This window comes from Onychostruthus taczanowskii, unplaced genomic scaffold (genome assembly GCF_017590055.1).
Source record: "Onychostruthus taczanowskii isolate IOZ18803 unplaced genomic scaffold, ASM1759005v1 scaffold36, whole genome shotgun sequence".
In the NCBI taxonomy this organism is placed as follows: Eukaryota; Metazoa; Chordata; class Aves; order Passeriformes; family Passeridae; genus Onychostruthus; species Onychostruthus taczanowskii.
The window spans coordinates 3890598-3912484 of NW_024501015.1; the positions used below are offsets into that span (position 1 = coordinate 3890598).

At 41.0% G+C, this 21887-nt stretch overlaps 1 protein-coding gene across 1 annotated transcript in view; it reads left to right on the plus strand.

Annotated features, from left to right (window-relative positions):
* Nucleotides 1-279: 279 nt before the first annotated feature.
* PLCL2 (phospholipase C like 2) overlaps nt 280-21887 on the plus strand; it is a 99439-nt gene continuing 77831 nt past the window's right edge. Inside the window, exons 1-2 of the mRNA XM_041411412.1 lie at nt 280-578; nt 1272-1809. Coding sequence (XP_041267346.1) covers nt 1501-1809 — 309 coding nt within the window. The 5' untranslated portion in view covers nt 280-578; nt 1272-1500. The remainder of the gene's footprint in view (nt 579-1271; nt 1810-21887) is intronic.

Genomic DNA, 21887 nt, shown 5'->3' on the forward strand with positions numbered 1-21887 from the left:
GCGGGAGGAGCCGCCGTGGGGGCCGGAGGGGAGCAGAGGATGCGGCCGGGCGCGGGGGGCCGGGGAGCGGGCTCTTTTGTGCCGGCCCGGAGCCCGGCCGAGAGGCACGGGGCGGGAGTGTGCGGAGGAATCCTCCGGTGAGCGCGGGGCGCGGGAAGGGGCGGGCGCGGGTCCTGCCCTCGGGCGGAGCGCCCCCGAGCTGCCGGAGGGGGTGCTGGCGGCGGGGCCGCCAATCCGCGCCGGGCCGGCCCTGTGACTGGCGGCGGCGGGAGGGGGGGCGAGCCCGGATCGCTCGCTCAGCCTTCCCCGAAGAGTTTCCTCGCGGGGGCGGCCGGGGCTGCCTCTCCCCTCGGCGCTGCCGGCGTTTCCCCCCACGGGACTGCTACCGAGCATTGGGCCGGGGAAGGCGGCGGCGGCGGTAGCAGCAGCAGCGGAGAGCGAGGGAAGCAGCCACATGAATCAGTTTCTCTCTGTATCCGGCTCCGGGCAGAGGCGGCGACCATAGCGGGGAGGAGGAGGGGAAAAGGGGAAAGCGGCTCCTGCAGCGGCGGCAGCCGGGGGCTGCGCTCGCCGCCGAGGTGGGTAGCGGGGCCGCAGCGTGCGGGCGGGGGGCGGCTGCGGGCGAGGGTGCCGCGGGGGCCGGGGCTGCCGCTGCCCCGGCCGGGCTGTCCCAGCTCTAGAGCGGCTGGATGTCGGCAGGCAGCGGGAAGGGAGAAAAGTTGCCGAGGGCGCCCGGGGGCTGCCCCGCGGGGCGACGGAGGCGGCGACCCTGCTCGTGTTCCGCCGCTTCTCGCCGCCGCTCGTGGCCGGAGAGGGGCTGCGGCGGATCGTCCCCGCCGTGCGTGGGACGGGCTTCCCCCCGGGCCGGGGCCGGAGGCTTTGGGGCGTGTTGTTCTGCAAGTTCTCTTTTCGCTCCCGCTTCGTTGCTTCAGCGATTGTGGGTGTCGCTGTGTCTGGGTGAGAAAATACCGCCATCAACGCCTCTCGTTTTTCCCGGCTGAGCAGCCCCAAAATCGCAGTTCCTTCGGTCCCCTCCAGCCTCCCCCGCCCCGTGGCGGCCGGGACGGGCCGGTCCCTGTCCCCGCGGCGGGGCTGCGCTCTGTCGGCTCGGTGCCCCCGGCAGGTCGCGCGTGTGCGGGCGGGGACCCCGGGCAGCCCCTCTCCTCCCACGCGTGTCCGTGTGTGCGCGCAGGGCAGCGCGCCGCGGTGCGACGCTCCCCCGCCTCGTGTGAGGACCGGTTGTCACGTTTCGTCTCCTTTTCCCTCCTCAGGTGCTGCGGGACTGGTGCTCGCCGAGCCGCCACCGACACGTTTCGTCCGTCCCCCCATCCCTCTTGGAGATACGCGGCCTCGGCTGCCAAATGCGCGGGGGGGAGAGACTTAGGCTCAAAATCCCCCGATCGTAAATAGAGAGAAAGCGGAAGGAGAGCCACCGCCGAGCGGCCGCGGGAGGAGGGGAGGGGGGCAGCGGTGGTGCTTCTGCCGTAGCCAGGGAGGCTGATGGCGGAGTTTGGCAGCGGTGGCGGCACCGGCGGCGGGGGGCTGCCCTCCTCCCCCGGGCCGGTCCAAGGCAAGGTGGCGTTCAAGGCAGGAGATGGGGAAGGAGGAGGAGGCGGCGGCGGGAGATCCCGCTTTGACAGTGCGGGTAGCCGGGTCTCCAACGGGGACTGTGCCCAGCCGGGAGCCGGTGAGGAGCCGGGATCAGCTCCTCCTGCAAGCCCGGAGAGCAGCAGCAAAGAAAGAGGATATTCCACCAGTCAACAACGAGAAGGCAAACCCGGCATTCCCCGGAGGAGCAGCATAATTAAGGTAAGAGCTCTTGCTCCTCCCCATCGGGGTCTTTTTCTCTGTGACAGAGACAGGGAGGTGCGGGCGATACATTGGGTTCACAGAGCCTTGGCTCTAGATGAAAGGACAGGCAGGTTTTTTCTTTCTCTTTTTTTCCTCCCCCCTGTGGCGAGGGGACTTGATTTTTCCTTTGTCAGAAGTGGACAACAGTGAGAGGATGGCTTTGTATACATCCACGCTTGGGGGTAGCAGGGCGTCGTGTTTTGAGGTTTGTTAAAGTAGAAGGATCTAACTCCTGTTAGGGAAGGTGAGAGAAACTAGCTGGCTTGTGACAAGACAACATGGGCACCAGCCTGGCAGGGAAAGACATGAATTGCACAGTATGCTTGTTATTTGGGATGCACCTGTGCAGAGCAATTTAGTGGCTCCATTGGCTTGTGTGTGTGACAGGCACACAGCAGGTGATGAGAGATTCAGGATCTCATTGGGCTGGGGGTGGGAGAATGTATATAATAGGGAGCATTCTTCTTTTTAAAAATGACAGCTCGTTTAGCAGTAGGCTGAGTTGTACTTCACCTATAGAAAATCTTTATATGTAGCTCTGCACATTCTGAACCCTTATGTTTCAGCTTGAAAAGTAGGGGGAGCATCAGTGGTAGAATGTAGCTTGGGCAAAAAGGAATGGGATTAAAAAAAAAATACAGTTATTTCTACAAATACGCTCATTTTGGTTTCTTAAATCCATGGCTCCTGAGATATATGTTGGGTTTGCTTTCTCAATTCCAATGAAAATGTTGAAACAACACAGAGAAATTGCTCCAATGGTATAACAGCTGTGAAATGAGGCACAACTTCAAGTAATAAGATCTGAGTTTAATCAAGATCAGCTAGATCTAAATTAAGCTAGATGTGTTGTCTTCTTAGTATTTTTATGCTTCCAAAATCGGCTGTGGTAGGCTGACCTTGGCTGGATTCCAGACATCCACCAAAGCCACTCTATCACTCCCCTCCTCAGCTGGACAGGGAAGAGGAGATAGAATGAAAGGCTCATAGGTTGAGATAAGGACAGGGAGAGATCTCTCAGAAATTACTGTCAAGGACAAAATGTGACAGTAATTTGTTAATTACAGTTAATTTGGGGAGATTAATTTATTACTAATCAAATTAGTATAGGATAATAAAAATAAAACCAAATCTTAAAAGCACCTTCCCTTCGTTCTGCCCCTCTCCTGTGCTGCAGGTTGTGGTCAGTTCATCGCATGTTTCTGCTGTTCCTTCCTCCTCAGGGGGAGGACTCCTCACACTTTTACCCTGCTTCAGCAATGGGTCTCCTCCCATGGGAGGGACCATGAACATCTATAGCCTGAGTCTTACCCACAGAGTGTAGTTCTTCATGAACTGCTCCAGTGTGGCTCCCACACGGGGTCACAAATCCTGCCAGGAGCCCTCTCCAGTGTGGGTTTCCCACAGGGTTGCAGCAGGCATCCACCTCCTCTGCCATGGAGTCCTCCACAGGCTGCTAGGGGACAGCCTGTCTCACCATGGTCTTCCCTGGGGGCTGCAGGAAAATGTCAGCTCCAGCACCTGGAGCACCTCCTCCCACCCCTTCACTGACCTTGGTGTCTGCAGTGTTGTTTCACTTGTCTGTTGTCCCCCACTTTCTGTGGCTGCAGTTGCTTCTGATCAGTGTTTTTTCCCTACCCTGTTAAGTCTGTTATCCCAGGGGCACTACCACAGTCACTGGTGGGGCTGGCTTGGCCATCTTGGAGCTGGCTAGCATTGGTTATGTTGGTCATAGGTGAAGCTACTGGCAGCTTCTCGCAGAAGGCACCCTTGTAGCCTCCCTGCTCCCAAAATCTTGTCATGCAAACCCAAGAGACATTCCACCCCTTATCATTAAAATCCATATCCATCATACAATCTTCACAAATTTCAGTCACATCAACAAAAAAGAATTCCCCACGCCAAAATCAAAAACAGCACCATCACAACACCAAACAAAACACACACAATTCACCACAGTTAGAACATAAATTTCACACAATCTGTGTTTTACCCATTATCTCTGTTGTTCTGTTGCTTGGATAGAAAAATGTGTAGACTATGAAGAATATCAATACACAATCGTGTATTGAAAGTTGTGTTACCATCTCCTGGGCCTTGCTGTAAAAGCCAAGGGGAGAGCAAGGGCAGCGAGCAGTGGAACACATTTGACAGGCTGTACCCACCCTTCCTGTTTGAGCAGTGATGCTGGGTGTGTGTGTGTGTGCGCTAAAGAAATCATAACAATGGACAGGGGGCAGCTGAGCTTGGTATTGGAATAATTTCATATTTGCTGGATTTGTCAGTGATTTTTTTTTTAGAGGTCTGATGCTTTTTAACAGTTTCTTCTTTCTTCTGTGGTAGCCCAAGAAAGAGAGTAGTGTTGTTTGCAGTGTGCACCATGCTGTTCTACTACTTTGTAGTGTATGATTTAATTATGCTGCAACCTTCTGCCTCTCTGGGGACCAAGCAAGGTCACAGTACCTAGGGATTTTTGATATATTAAGATCAAGAAGCATGAGATAAGGAAATAGGTTTTGAATTGCATTTCATGGATACCCGAGTCAAGGTTGTTAGTTTCTACAGCAATGATTGTGCTTCAGAATACAAAATTATTCAACTTTCTGCTGTTATTCCTGCTGAAAACCATTTTGCAGATGTGAACAGTAATCTGTGCAGCAGCCAAGAACTGATTACTAAAACTTTCTGTTATTATTTGAATAATTATCTCAGGTGGAAAAATGTGACAACACTGCATTTAAAGTTATGTGGTCCATATTTATTTTAGATATAACTGTTTTAATACTTCTGGGAAAAATCACTTGTCTAAATATATTCATAATATTGTTCTGCCTGCTTAGTTCAACAGTTCAGGTGGTTTGAGTCCAGGTGTGTTGGTGCCTGGATTTCACTATGAAACCTTCTGGAACATCTGGCATGGGTAGTAAACCTGAAGATATTTCTTTCGTGCTCTTGCAGAGCAGAAGTCTGTAAAGAGTGGAGAAAGTAAGATGTAATATGCTTTTGGAAAGTGTTCCTGGAGTTTTAGTAGCTTATAATTGCTCTTAAAGAAGATACAGTAACCTTAAGGAACAGGTCTGTTTCATGCAGAGGTAGATTTCATACATTCACTCAAAACACGACTTTGTAGTTGATCTTAAAATGCACTTTTATGGAATATCTAATACTTAAATGTTGTGTCTGCCAGTTACTGTGTAGGTGCTTGGGTCACAAACGGAAAATTGACATTTGAATAACAGTTCTAGTTCAGATTAAATTCTTTAGAACCACGTTTGTGCATGAAAATCAAGAGCACAGATCCGTGTTTTATTTTGGTTTCAGTCTGTGCTTCCATTGGCTGTCTATTTTCATAACTCTGAGAAGAGCAGTTGCTGCCTTTTTCCCTTTCCTTTCTTACTTGCAGTATCTGTTCCCTTTTTCCGGTAGCTCCATATTTTTTCCATTTTATCTATTTTGTGCACCTGCTAATTTTGACTTTTTCTTTCTCATTTGGTATAAGATGATGTACTCTTCAAGGCTGAGGTGTCACCTAGGATGATGACAGGTGCTGCAGCTGCTATTACTGGAAAAAGTAACGCAGTCTTTATACATAGTAGTTTACTTGGCCTTTCATCTATCAGCTGTGTTTAGGCTGAAAGGATTAAAGATTGTACTCTTCATTTGTAGCAATTTTAATGGAATCGCCTATTTTATTGATTGCCTTTGTTTCACCAAATTTGTGGGCCAGGGACTACATACATGCATTTATAGAGAGTTTTTCACTTTCTATTTCTTATTATCTGTATTTATGAGATTCTGATTTTTCAAAAGGCAATAGTGGTGATACATTGTGCATCCATGGGATTAAGGGTCTTGGATACCTGACTTGTGAACTAATTTATATACCACTTGTTTGTATGTAGTGGGTTTTGGGGTTTTGTTTTTCCATAATATTTTCCTTGGTGCAGCTAGCTGTGGTTTCCTATTATGTAATTTCCTACAACATTTCCTATAATATTCTGTGAAATTAATTTACATCTTTCAGTTCAAAGTGGGTTTAAGCATCCTGTGAACTTTTCTTAGCTGCTCTGACAGTTGGCAGTGAGCTTGCTTTATTTTTGTGTGAGGTTCCTCCACGCCTTTCTTAAAGAGACTTTGAGGTGGTAGGCGTTTGAGAATCTTTCAGGCAGCAAGAGACTGGTGGTGTATGGGTATGTTTCCTCAGGGCTGCCTGCTTCCAGGGGTGTCCAATAAATACTTACAGAACCTCATGGTTTCCCAAAGCTATAGACCTAGACAGAAAGAGATCCATGGGGATAAATATGTCTTTATTAGGAGACAGGTTGCAGTAATAAAATGAGAAGAGATACACTTAGGAGAGACTGCAGTTATTTAGTAAGGCAGCAGTGAGAAACATGTGAAGAAAGGTGGCTTTAGCATTCTGTGAGCAGGAGTGTTTTTTGTCAACGTGTGTGGAAGCAAAGTTCAGGGTGGTTCTTTTGCATATACCAATACTGATCTCAGTGTCAATAAATTTCTTGGCTGATAACTTAAACAAATTTGCATCTTTCTTTTTTGCTTATATGTCTAAATTCAAGCTTTCATTCTGTAGTCATGTACTTGCTGAGCATTGTAAACTTCTATCTTTCAAATCCAGTAAGAAGAGAGGAACCAAATTTAGCAGGTAGATACTCTAGGGTATAATTTTCAGCAGAGCTTTGCTTTGAAACTAAACATATCCATGTCTTTCTATGACAGGGGATTTAGACAGCATGTACATCAAGATCTTCTTTCTTGTTAGAATGCCAGTGTATGTTGCTAACTTGTTCAGTCTTCTGTGATCTCTAGTTCATACTGTAAACCCATTTGTATCAGGTATAAAAAATACAAAACATGGAAAATGTTGGACAGTGTTTTCTACAACTATGATTATTTTAAAGGCTTTAAGATAAACCCTTTTGCATTCATGGTAAACTCCAATGTAGCGTTTTCAGTGGACTTAGGTTCTCTGCAGTCCAAAATGATCTTAGCCACAATGTTTGCAGGTCTTCATGGAGGCCCAGGAATAGTTCATACATATTTGCCTTCCATCTGAAAGAATATCAAGGAATTAGGTTGCCGGGCACAGTTTAAAGTATATGAAATTACCTGATTTTCAATAATTTTTCATATTGCAAAAAAACCTGTGTAATGATGCAGGTAAATTTGATTTGGCCCAAAGATGCTAAGGTTCATTAAGTTCACTGAAAACAGCCATGGAGAGGAAAGAAGGAAACAACATATTTGGCTTACTTACGACCTTCCCCTTGGAAACAAAATGCGACAGTATCAGCTGAATTCCTTCTGGTTACAGAAGATCTTTGGAAGAAGGACGTGGATGTCCCAGCAGTAAAAGATATTTTGCCTAGAGCACATGTGCTAATTGATGCCAAAAATGACAGCACAAAAAAAGCATATATTTATGAAAGAAGGCTGTGATAGTTGAGCTCCCCCTACATCTTACCCTGGACAGCCATTCAACTATGCAGCCAAAGTGTTGGCTTTTCTGAGAGGCAGTTTCTGGGTTTGTTTTTGTTTGTTTCTTAGCTTTTTGTTTTAATGTAGATCTGTCTTACCTCTCTGGCTTGGCAGTATGAGAGATCTGAATAGCTAATTTTACTCCATGAATCCTGGAGCTGTGTTTTAGAGGATGCTGTCTGTGTGATTTGCTGGACTCTCAGCTAGATTGTAGAAGGTTACCAGCACCTATTCATTTTTGTATTCCTTCTCCATCCTCTACTATTAATTATATACTGGCTTCCTCTTTTTTAAAAAGTATAATATTTTAAAAAGAATATTTAACTGCATAAAGATTATATCCTCTGTGATACAAAAGCTTAAGAATTTGCATAAAGTAGACCTATGTATCAGGCAGTTTCCTACTTGTTAACCATGGCACTGTATGTCACAGCCACTGAGTGTGTATGTTGTGCAATGTATTTTATTTGCATGAGTAGTTTCTGTAAACCACAGTAATCAAAATTTAATTTCAAGATATGCAACACATAAAAGAAAGTTGTTTGTAGAAATGTATACATGAGGATACTGCCTTTATGGGATTTAGTTAGCTTATGTACTATAGTCCATGAAGAGAAGTACGTTTTCCAAAAGCTGACTTGGAGCGGGAACTTAATTTGGATGAATTTAGCTTCTCTGACTTCTCTTCTGGAAGAGCTTATCTGCCTATTTCTCTTGACTGAGTAAAGAGTTTGGCTAGTGTGAATAATAGCAACTCCTTCACCCCCTCTGCCCACAAAACCTTAGACACAAAACATGTTCATTCTGTTCAGTGGTGAAAAATTAATTAATGGAATTAAAAATCATTATGAATACCTGATGAGATTTTTTACTTATGCCTATTATCAGGCTTGATCAGTGACACGACTAGTTTAGCCTATTTTTAAACTAGGAATTAGAGCAGTGGTGTCCTGCCCACGGCTCACAAGTAATACACTGTGCTCCCATGATTTGATTGCATTCATGGAAGATTAAAAGAATTTAAACAGAGACTGACAGGATAAGTTAATAGTGTAGTTTCCCAGCCTTTGCTGGTCCATGGGTGATATTGCTATCAATCCTTGTATTACTTGCACTGACTCTATTAGGAAAAACTCTTATATAAAATTCACCAATTATCAATCTCTAAGGGCCAAATAAATTTGGAACACATATTATAATATTAGTACATGGATTGTAAATTATTTATCTTTTCACATAAATGTGGGATTGTGTTCAAAATGTGTAAGTGTAAATATAAACTAGCAGATCAGTTTTGGGGGAGGAAAGGCATATAATAATTTATGTGTAATATACATGGAGAAGAGGAAATTACAAAAATGTGATAAAAATCAGCAATGTATATGTATTGAAGAAGGTTTAAAAATAGGGCTGGAAGAGACCTCAAGAGGTCAGTCTACTCTGCTCCACTGCTCTGCCACAGGATCAACCATTAATAAATTTCAGTATGATGCCTTTGTCTTTTAATCACCTTTTCATTATGATCCTTCTATGCAGGCTGTTGCCTGATTGTTCCTCTTTGTAATGGGCAAAAGCAATCATCTGCAAAAACCTTGTACTTGTCCTACTAACTGCATTCTAATTATTTCAGATTATACCTTCAGTTTGCCAGGTTCTTTCTGGTTTTAGCTTACCTTCTAACATACATGCAGCTCTTCCACCTTCAGGTAAACATCCTGTTTTAATGATACTCTCATTTTATCATACATGGTATGTGATTGTTTTTTTTTTTCCCTGCTGTTGTTAAGTGATTGTAGACTTTGGTACAAGATCAAATTATATATTCCATGGCTAAAATAAAAATTGGTTTAAATTTAAATAGAACAATATGATGTTGCAGAATCTAGTTCAAAAAATACAATTTATGAGAAAATATTGTTCCTTCTAAATATATTAAAATAATTGTTGGTAAATACAAATTGATATTATTATTATTACTGGATTGCAGCATTGGCACAAAAAGAGCCCTTTGGAAGGGGCTGGTTTGTTTGTCTTTAAGGAGAGTAAGTAGCAAATGGCCTCTTTGCCTGTTTTGCAGCTGTGTTTATGAAGAGTATTGTTACTGTTTTACAGTTGATCTTCACATCTGGTGTGCCTTTGAAACAAAGGGCAGTGCTATCACTGCACTTACTTTTCCCTGTTGTGGAAGACTGTGCATGAAGCAGTCCTTTGAAAGGATTGTTGCCCATCCTCTTGGCTGCAGTGCTTCTCTTAATATCTACTGAAATGGCTTCTTTTCCAGAGCTGTCTGTACAGACTCATCTGTCCCTTGTTTCTGAAGAGGAACATCCCTGTGTCACTCACCTGTTCCCTCCTAGACCACAAAACATGAATGGTCAAAACAGTGAAGGGTGCATTGTAGTGAGTGACTGGAAATTGGCAGTACTGAGGCTCACAGTGTTACCTGGTGCAGCCTTGGCAAAGTAAAATAGCTATGATTCATTTCTGCCTCTCTTGGGATTCCTTTTAATGTCATTTGACCTTTTGGAATCAGTAATAAAATATCCCTGAGTACTTCAGATTGTATACCATGCTCAGGGATCTTTTCAGATACCAAATATTCACATTCTAGAAATAAGTGCAGACAGACAGGAAGTATCTTTAAACAAACAAACCAACTCATTTTCAGAATAGCAGCTGACAGTTTTATCAAATGAACAATAAAAAATAGCAAGATATTAAGCGGGATTCCAAAATTAACTCTAAACATCTTTAACAAAAGAAAGTTATTTAGGTGTTTCATTTTGGTATAAGAAATGGGTACCTTACAAGTATACTGCAGGTAATTGGTATTATGCCTATTAGTGTAATGACTGTCCTAATGCCTTTTCTAGAATTGATTAAAATGGTTTGCTATTTCCTTTAAATTATGAGATAATCAGTATTGCCAATCAGTATTGCAGGATACTGTTTTTTTTTTTTTTTTTTTTGTAAAAAACACATCTACAGAATTTCCAAGACCATTTTATCGCTGAGTTTCTGTGATTATAGCTTTCCCCCCATATTTTCTTATATTTGTTTTTTTCTTCTTGCCAGCATTATTGTTTTGCTTGCACTAAAAAAAGGCAGAGCATTCTACAGCTCTGTGTGTGCTTTGGTGTTTTAGCATCTGTGGACCTATCCCCATCCTTTACTGCCCTTTTTACTGTAGGATAGGAGAGGAAGAATGATTGTGAAATTCTGCAGAAGCAGAATGGTCTGCATGGGTTTTGTTTTGTGAACTACCTCTTATGATGGAAAATCCAGGATGCTTTATATATTTAATTACCTAGTTCCTTGTGATAAAGGAGTTTGACGTTGCCAAGTGTTTGCTCTAGCTGCGTTTTGTGAAATAAAATGTAAATGACTGCTTATTTAGAAAAATGTAATTTCATTGCTTTTTATTGCCAAAGTGTAGTTTGGACTAAAAGGGCAGGAATACAGCTTGTGTTGAAGCTTTTGTTAAGAATGTTTTCTTTCCAATTGTTGGGGTCTTAGGTTAGGCAGTTATTTATTGATTTTAAGTAACTCCTGTGAACAGTACAAAAACACACAAAAAGTCATGACAGTTGACTTTGTATACTGTACCATGCTTCTTTGTTTAGTAAATTTAAAGCAGAATTAATCTCTTTCATGTATGTATTGTAGCAAATGTTAGTTTTGAGCTGCTGAAATAATACTTCCATCATTGCAATATTCACTTTACAATGTAAATACATACATTTTTGCTACATAAGGCAGGAAAAAACTCAATAATAGCTGGAAATAAATCACTTCAGGAAATGGCTTGTATCAACTGAAATGTATTTTGTTGTTTACAGAGAACGGTCCCTAAATAATTTTTTTTTTTGAGATATGTTGATGGCAGTTTGTTGCAAAAAGGCAGTATTAATTCTAGAGTTCAAGACTAATATTTATGTGAAATGAGAATGTATTTAGGCATGGCACATTACTACCACATAGTGGAGAAAGATAGATCAGACATGAATGGTTTGAGTCCCTAAGTAATAGGTTTCCTTGGTTTTGAAGAACCCCCCCAAGGACTTTCTTTACACGGCTTAATTGGATGTACTACATTTGTTAAACCCAAGTGTCCTTTAACTTCTCGTTGTTCTTCCCCGTTGTGGTGGTTGCAGAGACGTGTTTCACAAGCATTGTTTGAGGTTAGCACTTTTCAGCTTAAATAACGTGTTCCCTGTGCCTCGTGCGTGGTCCTTCAGGGAGCAGCCTGCCTGGGCTGGAATGTGCTCTGAGAGTGGTGGTGTAGTGTGGAGGCACTGAATGATTTCAGTTATGAGAATTATCTCGTGGTATTTTGTAGATTTAGAAAGATGCTGTGGAATTGATAGTGTTGGTCTTTCACTGGCCTCCTTGGCCTAGATCTGAATTGTGTCTGTCACCTCATCTGTTGTGTCACCCTGCCTGCTTGTCCCTCCTTTTCTTGGCTCTCTCTGCATCCTTCATACAGCTTGGCCTTCCTGCTTCAGCAGTGACAGCCTGGCCACACTCTGCTTTTTGTCTGGAACAGCTGGTGGAGAACCTTTTATTCCCAGCAAAGGGCTGGAGCAGAGCAGAACTCCGTGTGCTCTGTGCAGTACTTGGTGTCTGCCTGTGAATCCCCGGAAAAGGAGTGATGAAAGGGGAGTGCAGAGCCCAGTGCAAGGCACTCAACCTTCACAGTGGGCTGGAGTCCCACGGGCTTTGGGGCTTGAACCTGTCTGTGATGAAGGCTGACTGCACAGCTTGTTTCCCCCAGCCTTCAAAAGCTCCCAGCCCTTGTGAATTTTAAGGATGGCTGCTGGGGTCAGGCTCAAAAGTCCATTTGGCTCATGATGTTGCCTCCAACAGGAAGAATGGAAAAGCCTCCTTTCCTGACATCTGCTTCCAGCCTTAAGTGATCTGGAGCTAAGGCGCATTTAATCCTTAGAGGTGGTTTTTCCTCCCCATTAATTGTCAAAGGCCAATTTGACTTTGGAAGCTTTTAACATCCTATGGCAGTTTCTTAACTAAATGTTGGGTGAAAAAGTCCTCTTTTTCCCTCTTTTTTTTTTTTCTTTACATGGTTTTTCTAGGCAGCTGTTTATCTGTATCCCCTGGTTCTTACATTAGAGCAGCACTTTCTCTTTTCCACAAAGGAGCTGAGAGGTGTTCCTCACATTTGCTTTATGTAATTTTTTTTTCTGGACTAAAAAAAATCTTAATGTTCTAGTTGTTCCACCTATTGAAACTTTTCTATGCTTTTTTTTTTTTTTTTTTTTTTTTTTTTTTTTTTTTTTAATTCTGGCTCTCTTTTATATGTATTTTTCCTTCCATTTTATTAATTTTTTGCAGTGCAGGACTAAAATGGTATTCCAAATGTGTGCCAGTCAAATGTGTAGATCCACTATAACATAATGAAAGTTTAGCAATATTGTGATACTAAATTTGACTTTAAGCTATTTATTTTTAGTGTTGTCATCATCAAATATTTAAATGGTATCATTGCTGCTAATTGGCAGTGGGAGAGTGCTGTTAAAACCTTTTGCTAAATATTTAAAACCTTCTTTTTAAAGAACTGTGTAAGAAGGTCAATGCTGCTGATGATACTTGTGCTGGAAGTGGCTGCCATGAACTTCCTTGCAGGAGACATAGCACATCAAGCTCTTCTAGCTGTGGTTGACTTTCAAGGTTCTTGTCCAGCACTCATGTTAATGAATTTTTCTATTCAAGCTTTTATTTCTTTTATTTTATAATGTCTGAGGCTCTTCAGAATGCCTGTGTCAGAGTCCAGAAGAGTCAAGAAGGCTTTAAAAAACCCACACAAAGTATAACAATGAGATCTGATAGCTTCCTGGAAATAGAACATCTGAAGTTTCACTTCAGAGAATTATTCAACCAAGGATTAAAAAGATTATTAAATACAGTAAGCAACGAAGGACAAAGATAACTAGATGTTTCTGTGTCCCACAAGATTGATACAACAACATTATCTTGGAAGGAAATCCCAACACTGTTGCTTGTCTGTCTTTCTCCTTTGAGTAAGAAAACTGGTTTTTCTTTCCCTTCTTCTTTACTTTCTTACTACTGAGAGGGAAAGTAATCCCTATTAGCCTGCTCCTTCTCAGTTGGGCTGCTCTGTTGACACCTGCCTTGGTTATTCCTGAATTCCTGAAGATTTTTGAATCCTTGTGCTTTTGTGTGACCATTTTGTGACAAGAATCCAATGTCTGACTCATAATTTCTGAGCATCCCTGTCAGCAGCATTATCTTTGTGCAATTAAGTCTCAAAGCTTCAGGTAACTCTCCTGCTTGTTCTAAAATGTCTAATTATGTGCTATTTTTCTTCTGTGTGTAAGTGATATACACTCAGTTGGAGTAGCAAGAATAGAACCTGACATGGATTTTCATTGTTTTACATGTGGAAATTAATATTTGTTTCCACAAATATTGAACTTGAACTCCTAAACTACTATTTTTGAAGGTTTTATCTTGCTGGGAGAAATTTCGCTATTTGTTGTCGTGAGAATTGCTGATGAATTTTTATATTAGTTGGAAATCATAGCTCAAGTATATACTTTCAGTGGGTTCAGCTGCAGAAAATACATTTTTTTTCTTCTCCATCTAATGCCAAATTCAACTCAGTCCTTAGTGGATATATAAAGTTCACTATAATCATTTGAGTGCCTTGTGATTAAAGCTTTGACCAATAAGAATTATTTACAAGATTAACCACTTGCCATATACCAAAGAATCTTGAATTAATCTCATTAAAAAAACACATTCTAATATTTATATTTATAATAAAGTGTCCAAACCATTTCTTCATGTACTGGAAGTATTCTCAAGTGAATTTATTGAATTACTGAATTGGTTTCAGGACTTCCTCACTTTTTCTGGCGAATTTAGTAAAATTACATTAAGGGATGCCATCAAGTAAATGCATCTTTTGCTGGGAAAAGCCTGTCACCTGGTGATTTAACCTGGTGACTGGTGATTTAACCTGATTATCCACCATCACAGAGGCTTTATGTAAATCTGCTCAGTGCACTTTATCAAATGGTACCTTTGGCTGAAGTGATGGAGAAAGAAGATTTTTTGATGCATTCTGTTAAAATACAGCATAGCTGATAAATGTTTAAGACGTTTTTGTGTGAAATAAATGCAACTAAAATTTTTTTAGTATAAAAGACAAATGAAGAGCACTATTATGGTTTTTCCTGTTTGGTTCAGAGCCCTACTCCTAGCTGTCATGTCACTGCATTTTGAAAGAATCAAAAAGAATTGTGGTAAGAGCTACTCCCTACTTTTTTTTTTTTTTTCCTTACTATTTAAAATATTTAGAATACAGTTCTGTAGTCTAGAAATGTACACTTTATAACCCTTTCTTATTTTAAATGTCTCATCTGCACTGCTTACAATAGTTAATGGGAATAAATCATGGGTTTCTGCTGAAAACTTCTGGTGGCTGCTTTTCTCATAAGCCAGGTGGGCTTTTGTGTTTGCTTCTTTATTCCAGGATTTTTCAAAAATATATTACAGACTGAACTCTAGGTCCAAGAATTCTTGTGTAATAGTTAACAGTGTAGTTGCATAAACTTTCCTCTTTTTACTTGCTGAGGAGTCTTTGGTAACAAGCTTCTGGGAGTCTGGGAGTCCTTGCAGGACAATGTAAACTGTATTGGTCTTGCACTGATCAGGTGCTTATGCAGTTGAAGGTTCTTAAAATGCTCTTGTTGACAGACAAAACTTGAGAAAAAAAGAGCAAGGCCTCAATTCAAAGCTCTCAATTTGTTAAACTAGAAAGGATGAAAAAAAGCTCTGTATTATTTCAGGCCAACAACTTGGCAGCAATTGAAATCTGAATCCAAGGTTCCTGAAACCAGAGGCAAGCAGGTTGCAGGGGAAATACAGTGATTTCACAGACAGCTGAGATATCAATCATAGTCACAATATTTAAAGGAGTTACCTGGAAAATGCAATATTCCATATGATAACAAACAGAAAGAGGTACATTAGGTGTGGAATATATTCCTTGTTGCTAAGTAGTAGGGCAGTTTTTGAAAGCTGATGAAAAAAAGAATAGATTTTTGGTTGTAGGTCAGGATGAGTTTTATGCAAAGAATAACATGACTGAGACAAATATTTTTGAGTCCTTTTCCTACAACTTTGGTAGCTCATAGTTTTCACAGATTTCAGCGCTGTACAGCCTTCTGGAAAGCTTGCATTTACTAGTATTTTGCAGGTTTTTTCCTTGTTTGTTTTTTTCTTTGTGGAATATCAGTTAATTTCTTGCTGGAAAATGTTTTGGGAGATCTATTGTGAAAGGTGCTGTTGAGCAGCAGCAAAATCCCTCTGTGGCTTGTCAAATCATGTTGCAGCATACAGTGTATGAAATGAATGTGACATTTCTTAACTCTCTTTCTGGAAATATGGTTCTTTTAATGACAGTTCTTGGTTTATAAGATTTCTTTTTTAACATAGACAGAATAAAATTTGTGTCTAATATTTTTGTTTTGTTGCTACCCTGTTTTTGATAAAAGTTATGGTCATCTCAGGGAGCAGGCTTCTTCCAGTGGGAAAAAAAAACCAAGACTGCCATTCTTGCACCTGCTATGTTGAGGAAAGGGAGAGAGGCAGCACTTCAGAGAAAATAAAAAATGTTTGAACTTGTGTCTTGCATTATACTACTGCTAAGAAATGTTCTCATCCAGCTGTGTTCAGATCATACAGGAGAGCTCTCTTCACTATGTCTGTGGTCATTCTGTGCCTTACATTAGCTGCAGTTCTCTGAGGCAGAAATTGTGCTGCTTAAGACTTCATTTCCAGCTCTGTTGTCTTTGTAGCTTGCCAAACTCATTACTTGTTTTAAATAAGCAATGAAAAGCCATTTCTTCTTGCCTCCAGGAAATCTTTGTTTTAATGTAATTTGTTACTGTAAAACGCAATAACAAATGTACTAAAACTCTAGGAGACTTTGAACCAAACTGTTACTGAAAAATGTACTTATTTCACATGCCTTTTCTTTCAGTATTCACAATAGATGACTGGGAGAAGGTGACACCTGCTAAAATTTTATAACACTATTTTGTTTACATGTAAAAATTTAGAACCACCCCATCCCTCCTCCCAAAAACAGAAGCCCCACATTTTAAACTGTAACTTGAAAGAGCTTTCAGAGGTTATGAGTACCTTTTCTCCAGTTCATTGCCCAAATTTTTTTGGAATTCTTTACTGAAGATACTTGTTACACTTAGCTGTCATAACCTGTTTTCCTTCAGTTATTGCAAAGCTTCTTGGGTCTGAGACATTTGTTTTTAACTTGTATATCAATGAGAAACAAGATCTCAGAAATCTATGTAAGGGGCAGAAGCGTCATTAAGAAAATCTTCCCTAACAAATGCTTCAGAAAGAAATGTGCCAGTTTTCCAAATAGAGGAAATAAGCAAATGATGCAGAAAGCTGACTTTTAAGGTGGCATAATGTAAATCTTCACTTCTAATTCTGTTCATGTTACCCTTTTCTCTTTTTTTTTTGTGATTCTGGGGTTTTATGTTTTTGGGGTTTTTTTTGTGTGTGAGACTGGGAGGTCTCTTGTCTGGCCTGAGTATTATGTGAGTTTTAATAGTTAACCTGTGTTGGTAGTGAAGAACCACAAAAAGAGTAGAGTAATTTTATTTATCTCTACTATAGCATTATTTTATTATATATGGTTCTTGATTCTGTAGCATGTGTATTCACTGTGTATCACCCCATGTTTTTGAAACATCTTTTTTCTTTAAAGGTAGTTGCATAAGGTGGTGTTATTTTCTTGGGTCAAACTTGTAAGCTTATCCTATTTAGCTTGATGTGCAGCATTAATTGAATAGACTAGTTTTAGTTTGGTGGATATATATATATATATATATATATATAAAGGGGAAGGTGAATTTACCAGGAAGACAAAATACTCAGTTTAGTATGTGTGAATCAGAATTATAGTTTCATTATCTTTTTCCTGATTCGTAGGAATGTTCCTGCTTCATAGGGCTCATTGGAAGAGCCAGATGTGGGAATAAAACAGAATTCCCTTGCATTTAAAATTGTCAATATAAGTGTAAAAGCAGAGATATTTAAACTGTTCCTTATTTAATTTGAGACTAATTAAAACCAGTTTCTTTTGGGGTTTATTTCATGGCTTGGAGATTATTAAGTACACAGGAAGAGAATATTGTATTGCTGTGGTGTTCCTAATGGGCCAAGCAGCATCTGGTCCATTGTGATACCAGTTTGCTGTTCCAATAAGTTTGTATTGTTAAAAAAACATGTAACAAAGCAGGTCACAGCCTTAAGGGAGAGTGCTTATTTAAAGGAAAGAGAGAAAGTTACAGAGTACTGAAATTTCACGTTTTGTGCTCAACTTCTTTAACATTTCATTTTCCTTTACACTTTCAAACAGCCAAGGATAAAGGAAATGGAAAATATCTCAAAACTACCCTTGTGCTACAAGGGGGAGTGGTTTTAAACTAAAAGAGAAGAGATGTAGATAAGATACTAGGAAGAAATTCTTTATTCTGAGGGTGGTGGGGCACTGGAATGGGTTGCCCAGAGAAGGATGCCTCATCCCCAGAAGTGTTCAAGGCCAGTCTGGATGGCTCTTTGAGCAACCTGCTCTAGTGGGTGGCATTCCTGCCCATGATGGGGAAAGGGAGGATTGGAACTAGGTGATCTTTAAGGTCCCTTCCATTGTCAGCCATTCTGTGATTATATATTCCTTGTGGGGCCATCCACAAAGGTGGTAGTAGGATTGTTGCCATGATTTGCTGCAAAAGCTCTCTATGTAAGTTCCTCAGTAAAACACTTTGATCTAGCTTTTGTTGCTCCTGGAAAACAAAAGGTGGATTTTGGAAGCTCCTAATCTGGTAGTCATGAGCTGCTCTGTTCATTGGTGTGCTGTAAAGCAGGCATGGTGGCGCAACAATCTCCATAGCCTGAAATGGATCAGAGAATAAATTAAAAACTGGAATATAAATTAAAGTTTCATGCTGGAGGCCTTCTGCCAACCCAGGTGCTTTCCAGTAGGGTCACCTAGAGGATATGGCCACACTGGGGCCAGTGCAGCCATCCCTCACTGCTGCCTTTGCCTCCTGGGCTGTTTGGTCCTGGAGCTGTTGACTGCAGCCAAGGCTGCCAGCACAGGGATGCTGGTGAGAGCTGCACCAGGCAGCCAAGCATCCAGCTGTGCAGCCTCCTCACCTGTGTGCAGGGTGAGAGGCCCCAGGGAGGTGTCCATGTGCTGTAACAGCCTCTCAAGCTCAGCCATGTGTGGAAGCAAGGACAGCAGCCCCTGTTGTCTCAGAAGCCTCAGAGTGCACAGAAGAGGAGACAGGCAGTGAAGTGCTTTGACTTTTCATTACTAAAGTTTATTGCTTCCCCCTGCCCTGCTTTTTGCAGGGAGAAGTGCAAGGATGAACTAACCTGCATCATTATCCCTCAGTATTGACCCAGTAGTTTCCAGTGACCTATTGCTCAAGGGTTCTTGGAGTCAGCGATGGTATTCTCATAGTTCGTATCTACATTTAAAGGATAGATTTTGCTCCCATTTATTTTCCCTGTTTCTTTTTCATCCCTGTACACTTTGGTGTCTGTAGCACAACCTGTGGCTCAGAGTTCTGTATCTGGGATGTGCTGGTGAGGAAAAGGTACCCACTCTTCTCTATTTTGAATCTGCCACCTGCTAATTTCATTTGATGTGTCTTTATTCTCTTTATAGGGTGAGATGGTGAGAAATCATTCCTTATTGTTCTTTCTTTTACTTTGTATTCTAATGCCATGTTTGCTCTCTTATAAAGTAGTCAGGGATGATGTATAGATTAAAAGATTTCTTAAGACTTTGGCATGTTATTTGAAACATAACAGCTGTCGCATTTACTTTGAAAGAATTGAAACCTTTTATTAATAATGTGCTGTGTCCCTCAGCCTCTTTTTCCTCAATATGTGAAGGTAGATTGGTCACACTTGAAATCTCAGTGCATATGGATCTTGTGATATGTTTTGATAGAATTAGTTTATCTGATTTAACTGTATCCAACTTCCATGGATAGCAGAACCCTCTACACTAACAACTTATTTTAACTTGATGAACTTTTGTGCTGGCAATAATTTCCCAGTGAAAGTCTTCATTACCTGGAGTTTCTGAAACATCTGTCACATCAACATCCTTGTTTAAGGTTTGGCATTCCTGTTTCTCCATCTTGTTTATGTGCATTATTTAAATGTCTCTGTTCTGTTTTATCCTCTGTCTCTGTTGAAGTGTAGTCTCTTTCTATCCTCTCTCTTATTTTCAGTATATAGTGTTAGTGTGGTTATTCCACAAAGGATTCATAAACTGTGAGCTATTGAATCCTTCACAGCTTTTCTCAGGTATTAAAATTTGAAAGGTCACAGGAAAGTATTGAATGAAATCACTGATACTGTTCTTTTTTGCTTTATAGGAAGCCTTATTCTAGCATGTGCTCACTCTCTTTTTTCCAATTTCTGCAAATCTACTTGGAATTATTCTTCCCAGAACTGGCCTCTCTCAGGAGCTAGTATATTACTTATTCTCCTCCCCTTCCATTCACCTCTTTCACCCATATAAGAAAAAAGCCCTTAGCTCTCAAAATGATTGGAACAATTTGATGACTTCTGCATGTGGGAGAGAGGAAAGTTATTTTCTTCATTCTTGATGCCTTTTTCTCTTTTTGAGGAGTTCAAGCTAGTCTTTTGTTAACAGAAATTGCTTGCTGCTTGAATCTATTAGCAAAGTTCTTGCATTGAACTTAAGATACCTATGGCAATCTCATGGTGGTACTGAAATTATTCCTTCACACTCAGAGAAGTGGGAAATGTGGTGTGTACGAGAGAGGAAAATGAACAGAAAATCTTCGCTGGTTGTCCATAGTGTTTAGCAATATACTGATGGGAATTGATAAAATCCAGTTGATCTGAAGGGTCCTTAGCAGGTCAATCTTAATTATTTGGAACTGAAGTATATTCTCCAGAGGTGGCAGTTCTCAGTGTTCATCCCTAAAAACTGAGGATGCAAGAGAAATTTTCTTCCAGAGCTCATGATAAGGATTCAGGCTTTGTTGCTGATGTATATTTATTATTGATTTATTATTGAATTTATTATTGAAAAGAAGAGATAAAGCTATTTATAGTATTTTCATGCTTTTTTAAACCAGTATTTTTTATTTTTAATTGTAAATCTAAGTTAAAACACAGAATGAAACACAAACCCCAGAACTGTAAGTAAGATGACCTTGTAAATCTGGTTGCTTATAATGACAGCTTCTGCCTGGAGGATTCTTAGGAGTTACAGTTTTGTTTTCAAGTGAGAATTTCTTTGTTACTTTTGTTATTAGTTGGATGCTTTGAACTCCAGTCTATGTCAAGAACTTTGAGAGAAGCCTCCTTTTCTCCCAAGGGAAATACAGAAAATGGATAGTTCCTCAGAAGATTGTTGGACACATTTTCTGTCTAGAGTACTAGAAACCAGGGATAATTTGGAAGCAGGATCTAGAAAAAACAATCTGGACTGTGACTGGTTAGATTAAACAAATGGTAGTTTCTGTGATACTGAGAAAAAAAAAATGGAAATGCTTTGGCAACACAGCTGTTGAGCGACGTGGTAAAATGACTCCTTCTAACTTAAGGATCTAAAATTATTTCCCTGACTTATAGAAATATATAAAGGTTTAGTATCAAAGTAATGAGAAGAAATCGAGTTGGTAAGTTTTCTTAGCCAGATACTTAGCCATTTTGTTATTTCTCTGCAGCATTTTTCTTGGCTGTTTTTCTCCATGTTTTTTTCCTCTATATACTGGCATTTTAAATACAAGAGGAGAGTGTTATTAATCCCAAGAAGATGCCAGTGTTAATCCTTTTAGCAGAAGACAGGGTTGGAAAGGATCTTAAACTTACAACATGTAGTGGGTTGGTTGACCTTGGAGGGCAGCCAAGCACCCACACAGTTGCTCACTTGCATGCCTGTCCCATGGCTACAAAAGCAAAAAACCTCCTGATTTAAGGTAAAGACAGTGTAACAAGTGACAAAAAGAGGGAGGAAAGACAAGTGATGCAAAGGAAATTACTTTTTACCTCCCACAAGTATCTTGGTGGCTCTCAGCAGTCAGACCTTTCCTTTCTGCTACCTGAGTTTTGTGGCTGAGCATGAGGTTATACAGTGTGTAATATCCCTTTGACCAGCTCAGGTCATTTCTTCTGGCTCTTTTCCCTCCCAGTTTCTTGTCCACCCCTAGCCCTATTTGCTGGAATGGGGCCAGAGTGAGGGTTTGAAAAAGGAGCCCTACCACTGTGTAAGCACCATCCAGCAGCAGCTAAAGCACTCTCTTATCCACACTCTTTTAAGCACAGCTTCAAAACACAGCTCCATACAGGCTATGGAGAAAATCAACACTGTCAGCCAGACCATGGGTTTCCCATGTGCCAGGGTGGAATCATCAGAGTAAAACAAGTCCTTAAAATAAATACATGATTGTATGGTCTGAAGTTTTTCTCTGCAT